This window comes from Falco cherrug, chromosome 7 (assembly GCF_023634085.1).
Source record: "Falco cherrug isolate bFalChe1 chromosome 7, bFalChe1.pri, whole genome shotgun sequence".
Lineage (NCBI taxonomy): Eukaryota > Metazoa > Chordata > Aves > Falconiformes > Falconidae > Falco > Falco cherrug.
The window spans coordinates 65,583,850-65,593,583 of record NC_073703.1 but is presented as its reverse complement, the minus strand read 5'-3'; the positions used below and the strand labels follow the sequence as shown (position 1 = coordinate 65,593,583).

General features: G+C 51.4%; 1 protein-coding gene across 2 annotated transcripts in view; it reads right to left on the bottom strand.

Annotated features, from left to right (window-relative positions):
• Window positions 1-660: 660 nt before the first annotated feature.
• The window catches only part of ADCK1 (aarF domain containing kinase 1), a 78,276-nt gene continuing 69,202 nt past the window's right edge, over window positions 661-9,734 (bottom strand). For both annotated transcript variants that reach the window (XM_055716546.1, XM_055716547.1), the window contains 4 exons: window positions 8,007-8,156; window positions 7,559-7,756; window positions 3,091-3,284; window positions 661-1,685 (listed from right to left, as the gene is read on the bottom strand). In XM_055716546.1, the coding sequence (XP_055572521.1) occupies window positions 1,514-1,685; window positions 3,091-3,284; window positions 7,559-7,756; window positions 8,007-8,156 (714 nt within the window). In that variant the 3' untranslated portion in view covers window positions 661-1,513. The remainder of the gene's footprint in view (window positions 1,686-3,090; window positions 3,285-7,558; window positions 7,757-8,006; window positions 8,157-9,734) is intronic.

Below are 9,734 nucleotides of genomic sequence, written 5' to 3'. Positions count from 1 at the left end.
CATCCTGTCCTTCGTGTTCCCTTTCACCAAGACCGTTTATGAGAAAGCTGAAATGATCTTAGCAGTCACCTCCATCCATCCACCCTTCCCAGCTGCAGGAATCCTCACAAGCAAGCAGGGATGTCTCCCAGGATCCCAAAGACGTCTCACATAAAGGAGGCCTCTGGGTGAGGCTTCCTGGTAACTATCCCACAGCTGCAGAATCAGAGCCATCAGACCTGTCACTTGCAGCACCGAGCAAGTGGCAGGTTTTCGTCTGAGGCAAGAGCAGCAAAACCCCACAGGCAGTGACAAGGTGAAACGCTCAGTGTGTGGCACGGGGATGGTGACATCTCACAGATGAGCTGCAGCGCGCAGCCACTGGCAGGGAGGAGGCAGGCTCAGCATGGATCTGGGTGGCAAGGAGTGGTGCGTCCTCCGAGCAGAACGACGCCCACTCCTCCATCCCACCCCAACACGCATCTGATGCAGCAGCACCAGAGGACTCAGATGTGGAACAAACCTCCTGGGAAGAGGAAAGACCAAACGGCCATTTCATTTGGCTTGCAAGGAGTTAACAGTGCTGCCTGGCATCACTCCGTGGAGAAACGGAAACAGGACTGAGGTTAGAGGCCCCAGCATCACCCTGAGCAACGCAGCCAGGCATCCCTCCCCTGAAGGTCTTTGATACAACACATTTATTTTGCTGTGTGGCAGTACTGTACAGTATACATACATTACCAGCAGTTTCAGAGCCCTGAGTTGTCATTCCGCCTGCCTTCCCTGAATTTCAGAAAAGAGACAGGACCATTGTCCCTTTCCCCTATTTCACTTGCAAGGGAACAGGCCAGGAAAAGTCCAAAAACAGAGGCACTTGCTGACAGGACTGGAGACAAACCTCAGAAAGCCACACTCCCAGTCCACCACTCTCACCGTTACGGTCCCCTCTCTGCACCAGGTGCCAGCTAGTTTATGAGCCAGCCCTAGTGCCAGCTCTCCACGAGATCCCACTCCTCTGAGAAACTCTCTACACACCTGAACAGAAATCAGACTAAGGAGACTGCAAAAACTAACATAAACCTCATTGGATTTTAAAGGGACTTTACCACCTCCCTCTGAGGGTCTGAGAAACGTTTTGGGCAGGGTTGGGATTCTCTTAAATTCTCTATGATTGTTTAAGAAAAAGCCAAGGAGAGGCTTTTGCTTCCAGTGCAGTCCCACTGGAATTTGAGTGGAATTTCCTCTGCTCAGATGGGGAAAGAAAGTACCCTGCCCTTCCAGACGCACGGTATCCCACACCTCCTTTTCCTCACCCCTGAAACGGCAGAGCTCCCGTGCAGACTCCACCTCTCCGTGCCACAGAGAAAGCTAATGCTGTAACAGGCAAGGACAGTGCAGCACGTAACGTGGAACAAGACCCAAAAATAGCCCACAGAATAGACAGAAATAGTCAGAAAGGCAAATGTGCCATGGAGAGTGGAAGGGAGGGAGCGACGGAGGGAGGGAGCACCCGGGCCTCTCCCACTAGTTCATGTCAGTACGTGGAATGGTGCGTCCGGCTCAGGAGAGCAATGACCCAGCTCCCCAGCTGCGACCCCTTCAGCCACAGGAAGAGTTCATACAAGTTGATCTGCCACAGGCTCAGGGCTTCTGTGAATGAGATCTGGACTTTCCTGTAAAACGAGTGACTCTTGCTCCTCTGGTACCTAGAATGAGAGAAACAGCTGCATTAGATCCAGCAGGATGCAGCCTGGTGGGAAGGAGCTCTGTCCTATGTCTTCAGTACAAGTGACCCTCCCCAGCAGAGGGGAACATCCCACATGTGGATAAACACCAGCAGTGCAGACCCCTGGGAGCAAAGTTCCTGAGGAGCTGGGAACTGCCTTCCTCGCATGAATCCAGACAGCCTGCTCCCCTGTGAGCCCTGTTCTCTCCCCACTGCATGTAGTAACCCTGGGCCACGGCATCCTCTGCTTCTATGCCCAGCTTCCCTTCAGCTAACAGGGACAGATGAATACCCCTATAGCCTTTCCTGGTAGCCCATTCGTAAGAGTCTAGCAATCCTGACGCACTGATTCCAGGAAAAGTAATTCTCTACCTTTCTTTAGAAGCAAAGGTTAACTGCGCTTCATAGGTCCCTCATCAGCCAGAGAAATAACTGTTATTTCTTCTGCAAGGAGAAGGAAAAGGAGTGCAGAAGAATGCAGACGTACATTGACTCATAAGACTCACAGATGGAAATCACTTGCGTGACTCCTGTTCCTGGCTTTTAAACATCAGCCCGATCTTCACAGTCAGCCCTAACCCCTCTATCAGGCTACAGAAACTGGCAACAGTGAACTTTCAGATCTTTCCTACCCACAAATACTTCCTAGAGGTGATGCCTATAATGGGCAGGAAGCCCCTTGCCCTCCTCTGGAGGGGCCAGACCCTAAACCCTTACCCTAAGGCTTCCAACTCCATCCCTGTCCCCACCCCCAGGGTGACAGACCTGTCCTCTGAAGAGGCTGATGGGCATGAGAACAGCACAGACAGTGGCTTAGACATGTAACTGAGCAGGGGTAGGACCACAGCAGATGTGCTAATCAGGGGGAGAGGTCCACAGCTAAGAGTAAGAGGTCAAGCTATGCCTTGTCAGGGCCCTGAGTGGGGGGCTCTAATAAGCTTTAATGGCCCTGACTAACCTGGGACTTCCCCCAGTGCTCTGCTCATAGGCCCAGGAGCTCTGGTTAATCTTAGGCCTGCACTTTGAGTCCCTGCCTGAGCTACGCTGGAGGAGTAATGGTCCCCAGCTCATGTCCTGCTGTGAAAGCCCTTGACCTGGACCTCAACTCATGTACTGACCTCTTGGCTTGACCTCAGCCCTGTCTTGTCACCATGGACCTGCTGACAACCACTGGACCTGATCTACAGATTGACTTTCTGGTTTGACCTTGGACCTGCCCTGCCACCACGATGTTACGTTATGATACAGACTTTTGACTGGGTCTGTCCTGCCCGCCTTGCTTAGCTACTGTGGGACTGGGTCCTGGCTGGCCAGTTGGCCCTGGGATTCCCACCTGCCCCTCTGCTGCTCCATGCCTGCCTCTGGTGCGTGGAGAAGAGACTCACGTGGAAACAGCTCTGATGCAGCAGCGAGACATGTTGAGAAAGGAGCTGGCACTGGCCCGTGTGTGCAGGGCTGACTCAATCCCCCTTAACAGGTCATTGGTCTTCAGCAGCAGCAGCATCTGGCGGGGGACATTGTTGAGGAGCTGGGTGATCTGGGGTAGGTAAGCAGCAGCGTTGGACCGGATCTCCACGTCCTGCGGCCAGCCGGGTCATGTCAGGGAGAAAAGAGAGAGAAGATGAGGGTGTGTGGGAAACCCAGGTGCAGATGCCGTTGAGCTTTGGCAGGAGGAGACAGTTCTTCCAGATCGTGACTCTAGCCCAGAAGCTAAAGAGCTCTTTGTCCTGCTTTCCTGAAGACCCCTGGCTGCCCCAAGCCCTCACAACCCAGTCACAGATCACTCTTGCCATATCCCACCTGCCCCTCCGTGGGATAAGGCCCTGTCCGCTCACTGGCAGGACCAGCAGCCTCTCAGGAGCGCAGGGCACCCGCTGCTATCTCAGTTCTTGGCCCCAGGCAGCCCACAGCAGCCACGTCTCATTACTGCCCCTGCAGCCTTCCGAGCCTCACCTCAGCACCCCCAAGGCTGGCAGAGCTGCAGGGAGCACAGGGCTGCTCAGAAGGTGGAGGCATGCCGCAGGGACAACCGGGCTGCTCCTTGGTTTGCTGTCCCGTGCAACTGCTGGCTTTATGTTACACCGAAGAAGCTGTTTTCAAGGCCTGGTTTAGTCCTCTGTTCTCAACACAACCCAGCAGCGGAGGGAAAGCATTATGCAGTGAAGCATCATGATAACCCAAAAGATCAAAAACTGTCATCTGCCAGATTAAGGGACTGTTTAGACCCATATCCCGTCTGGCAACCGCCAGTAGCAAACACTTGAGGAACGAGTATAAGACCAAGGCAGGCTGTCGTGGTTTAACCCCAGCCGGTGGCCAAGCACCACGCAGCCGCTTGCTCACTGCCCCCAACCCAGAGGGGTAGGGAGGAGAATTGGAAAGGAATGTAAAACCCAAGGGCTGCGATAAGAATAATTTAATAATTTAAATAGAATTAAAAAAGATAAGAACAACAACAATAATAATAGTAATAATAATAGCAGTTACAATGAAAAGGTGGGGGAAAGGATAAAATCCAAAGGAAAATGGAGAAAGGAAACCAAGTGATGCACAGTACAACTGCTCACCACCCGCTGACCGATGCCCAGCCAGTCCCCGAGCAGTGATCCCACCCCGCCAGCTAACCCTCCAAGTTTATACACCAAGCATGACGTCCCGTGGTATGGAATACCTCTTTGGCTGGTTGAGGTCACCTGTCCTGGCTGTGTCCCTTCCCAGCCCCTTGTGCCCCTCCAGCATTCTGGCTGGCAAGGCCCAAGAAACCAAAAAATCCTTGACTTAGCATAAATATTACCCAGCAACAACTAAAACCATCGGTGCGTTATCAATGTTGTTCTCACATCAGAGCCAAAACACAGCACTGTACTAGCTACTTTCTTCAAGTTAACTCCATCCCAGCCAAAACCAGGACACAGGCACAGGGTGATCCTTCATGTTCCTTGGTTCCCCAGCTTCCAACAAATACACAGGCCATGGTAAGATCCCAGTGGCAACTGATGGGCTACAGCCTGAGCCACTTCAGATGGGCTCCCCTACAACATGAGCACCATGCAAGACAGCCAGCTCCCACTCTTCTGCCTCTTCTTAGACCTGAGTGTGGTGTGGAGCCGATTCCACACGCATACCGTGTCCCTACCTCTTCCTGCAGAGGACATGACACGAATCAGCCCCTGGAACATTTGAAATCTCCAGAATCCAGCGGAACAGATGCGGAGGGCAGCAAATGACTCCTGACAGGAAGGAGGCTCCTCTGTGGGAAAGGACAGTTCTAAAACCTCTCCTCTGGAATGAGGGCTGGCTGGCCTGTATTTCATGATCTCACACTCACTGTGAATTTCAGTCTTATTATAAAGGAACAGACCTGCACAAATCAAGTGTGCAGGCCATGATGGTCAGAGATGTAGACAGCTCACCCACCACCATGGTTGCTTTGCTGCTGACAAATAAATCTTTGTGTCCTGCCTCTGTCACTGACAAAATACACAAAGCTTCAGCAAGAAGACGCTTAGCTCTCCTAAATGTTAAATGTTTTGTTCCATTATTTGGTGGCAGAAAATTCCTCCCTGATTATCTCTTATCCCAGGCAGCATCACTGCACAGCCTACTTTATTTTCCACACATAGGTTTTCTTTTCTATTTCTTTTCTTTTTATTTTTAGCTCCAGCTGCTTGTCCACATCACAAAACAACCACATGATCTGTCATCAGAACTGTCATTTTCTGTCAAGGGCAAAGCCTGTGTGCAGGGAAAGAAATGAGCTATGCCACAGGACCTGAGAAAAGCCCCTTGGCTGCCGCTGCTGAGGCTGCTGCAGGATGCAGCAAAACACAGTCATAAAATCAGATGAGATGAGGCTAGCAGCCGCCCTAAGCGGTCAGCTGCCTGGCCCTTGGCTTAAGGCAGGAACAACTACACCTATGGCAATCCTCAAAATTTGCATAGCCTGCTCCTAAAACTCTACAGTGATGTGACTCAAAGTTTCCCCAGACCATCCACACCAGCATTTTACTGGTCTTACCATTAGATCTGGCTTTCCTTATGTTTAAGCCCAATCTCCTTAGCTGAATTTAAACCCGGTTACTTCTTGTCCTGTTGGCAGCACTTTAACAGATTCGAAAATCACTACCGTAAGACTTCTTGACCTGTGCTTTATTCTGGACTTTTTCTGCCCTAACTTGCTCAGACTTACCTCATGGGCTGCATCTGCTTGACCGCTAGTCCTTGTAGCTTCCTACTGGACTTGCCCCATCAAACCCCAGTCTTGAGATGCAGTGCCCCAGGCTGGACACAGCACTACAGGTAAGATTTTGGTCCAGGAGCGTGCTGCCTTGTCTCACAAGCCACCCTCACGTCAATACATCCTCAAGCACACTCTCTGGAGCTCTGTGCTGATGGTACCTGCCTACACAGCGCTTGGCTCTTGCTGCTGATACAATCTTTCAAATTCACCTCTAAACAAGGGCAGGCAGCAGCTCATTTCCTAATGCCATAGCAAATCTGCTCAGCTCCCCATTATCTGCAGCAGGATTATCCAGTTTCAGCATTAATTGTGTCATGTAGGCAAAGACAACAGAGCTAGTTCCACACACGCAATTCAACCCAATGACAAAGTTCATTAGCCCACACAAGGCACCATGCGGCTGCAGCTACACCTCTGGCATAACCTTTGCAAGCCAGCTGAGGATGAGCAGTGCTTATTAGCTCAGATTCAACACTGGTCTTGTAGTATTGGAGCCAGCTCTGTGTCGATTTGTCTCGGTGCCTCTGAATTCTTTTATGGAGCTATGAGCTCCAGAACTCACCAGATCAAGCCTCTCTCTGCTAGACAGCCACTATATGTTATTTCCAATATGCAGAAAATTAACTGACATAGGAAGCAATCAAATTACTGGGCAATGGGATCTGTTACCCAAGGTATCTGACCTGCTCATTGCCATGGGTGATGGCAATCCACTGCAGCAAATTCTGCCACTTCCATCAAAATGAAACACCAACCCAAAAGAATTTCCAGAAGAGAATTTCACAGGACAATGCCATAACACTACCTAAATGAGTTTCATCCTCTCTACTACAAATGCGTGCAGAAAAAAACAAACCATAGGATACCACACGTTCCTACCTACAGGCACTAGTCCGTTGGCTGAAATCACATCACTATATGCTCACCTCTACAAACACGACAGTTGTAGGGGCTGCTGCTATTCTCAAGGTGGTGTGTGCACGTCAGGAGTGCAAGGAGGCACAAGAAGGATCCCAGCATGTGTGGACAGGAAAGGGTGGAAAACGTAAGTGACAATTTCCTAGATTTGCAGTGATTGAGTTGACAGGATCTGCAGTTAAGCAACCTTGACTCCAAGTTAATAGGGTTTCTGATTGGGAGGTAATTTCCAAGGGTTTTTAGGAGTTTGTATCAGTGCTGATAGTCATTTACATGCATAGTGATAATGCATTATCCTTCTCGTGTCTTCCCACCAAGCCTTTATGTCTCCTCTACCTTAACCTATCCTCCTTGATGGTTCCCTGCACAGCTGCATTCAACACTTTTTTAAGAAAAGGCTGATCTACAAATGTTTCCCCTGCCAGAACTGGTGAACACTTAGCCATTAAAATATTATACAAAATTTAAGCAGCCCATGACAAGTGAAACTGGGAAATTAAGTTCAGCCACTATAAAACGCGTTGCAGAAGGAGTCCTGGCTTTTTCTAGCTCAGCTGTTAATGCAGAATTTGCTACAGAGCTGCTAGGGGTTGCCCAGCATTGTTGCAGTATCAGTGGTGCAAGTGATTACGAAAAAAGAGAGGTGCCCCAGGAGAAGGAAGGGCCTGTGATAGGGAAGGGCACGCAGGACCTACCTCGCTGGCTGAGACTGGCGACCGGTCAATGCCCCTGTTGACAGACTCCCAGGATCTGGCCGTCAGCATGCAGGCAAAGAGGGGGTACAAATTCCCTGCCCCAAGCCGCTGGCTGTACTTCTGCACCCTTTTCATATCGGCCTTGATGAGGGCCTGCCAAAGGCGGCAGTAGTCCATGCGGAATGACTCGCTCAGCACCTGGGGAGGGAGACATGGTCCTCAGAAGTCCACAGAAGACAGGGAACCGGGGGAAAAGCTTTGTGCCCCCAAGCTGTGCCCTATCCCCCATTTCAGAGCCAGGAAACATCCTTGGAGAGTTATGGGAGTAATAGGAAAAATGTATCCATATGGGTTTAGGAGGGTGAAAGGCTGCAGCTGGCTGTACTCCTTCAGCCTGACGCCCACAGGCAGCCTCACAAGGCCCTGGAAGCCCCCCATAGCTACGTACCTGGTAGAGCCCGTGGTCCAGGAGGATAATGTGGGCCTTGCCAGAGGCTGGGCACTTCTTCACGAGCACGTTGCCCGGGTGCGGGTCACAGTGCACAAAGCCGTTCACAAAGATCATTTCGCTGTAGAGCTTCCCCAGGTTGCGAGAGATCTGTGAGAAGACAGGAGACGGTCACACACTGTGACCCACAGCAGGGCGCCTGCCAGGGAGGGGACACAGCCCCCGCACACCAGCACTGCAGGGAGCAAGGGCCTGGCACGTGCCCATGTCCCCGTGCAGAGCTCTTGCAGCTCCCCGCACTAACAAACGCACAGCGTGGCTGCTGGCATCTGCCATGGGGTGATCCGGGGCATTCCGGGAAGGATCCATACAGGAGGCACTATGAAGCTGTTTGAGGAGTCAGGGGTTATTTAATGACACTTCCCTGGCACAAAAAAGAGAAAAGACCTGTGGGTAGGAATGGGGTTTCTGGTAATGAGGATGAAAGCAAGGCAGCAGATAGGGGCAGGCAGGCATTCACAGGGAAGGCACGGGAAGAGCTGCTGGGGTGGGTGAGGGGCTGCTCAGAGGAAGACTCGGGTATTTCCATTCGTGGATGGCAGCAGAACCCAGTGAAGGAGGGGGGGAGGTGACTGAGCCTGTCCATCTGCTTACCAGAATGAACACGGGTTCCCTCTCCTCTCCAACACATTGTCCCCCACTCTCCCTCTTTCTTCCTTCAGACCCACTCTAATCTGATCTGTGATGTCTATGAAGATGAAGCAGAACAGAAAGGCTCTTTAAATCATCCCGTCACTGCTGTGTCCCTCCATGCCGCTGCTCCTTATCATCAAGAGATGTTATTAAAGTTAAAAACCTCCTAGGAGCAAGCACACATCTGCAGGGCCCGGGATCAATCCCTTGCCATGCACTAACACCGCACCCTCGCCCTGACATCCCACCGCCAGCCCTCCCCACCATCCGAGAGCAGCATGGTGCTCCACAGTTGACTGCTGAATAAGCAACTCCAAGACAACAGTTATGCATGATTCCAAGCATGTCCCCAGGACAGAGTGTAAGCAGCAAACAGGCAGCTGTTCCCATAAGCAGAGGTGGCAGAAGAGGTAACAGGAATACCAACAACAGCTCATCCTGCAGAAAACCCAACAGCCAGGGAAGGGTTTGCCTTACCCCCCTCTGAAATGCAGCCACCTCTGAGAACAGTCTTCATTACAAAAAGTGCCCAAGTAACTACAAATAAGGAGTTAGGATGGGAACTCTGCAGCACACCAACAGGCACAGCTTTAGGACCAGGTGGGACAACCCTCCATCCCTCAAGTGGGACTTGGAGCCACTCCTGAATCACAGAAAATGCTGCCCCCATGCCAAACCACCCACACAGGTGGCACAGCCCAGCCCTGTGGTCTCCTGTAGTGCAGTTCCCCTAATGCTACACTGATGCTACTGGAAGTACTGGCCGAGAGGAATGATGTTTCCCTTCTGAATCACCAGCAGACATCCCTGGAGCAATGAAGTGACTCTTACAGGTCTCCTAGATTAACAAGCTCTAGAATTGAATAGGACCAAAGTACCAGGTGCGGTGACCTAGAACAGCTGAGCAGCACTTGCTGACAGTCCAAGGACGTGCCAGCTAGTCCCTCATTCACACAGCCTTCCACGCACCTGCACACCAGGGGGAATGGACTTGGACATCATGACTGACCACAGCATCAACCACAACACCCATGC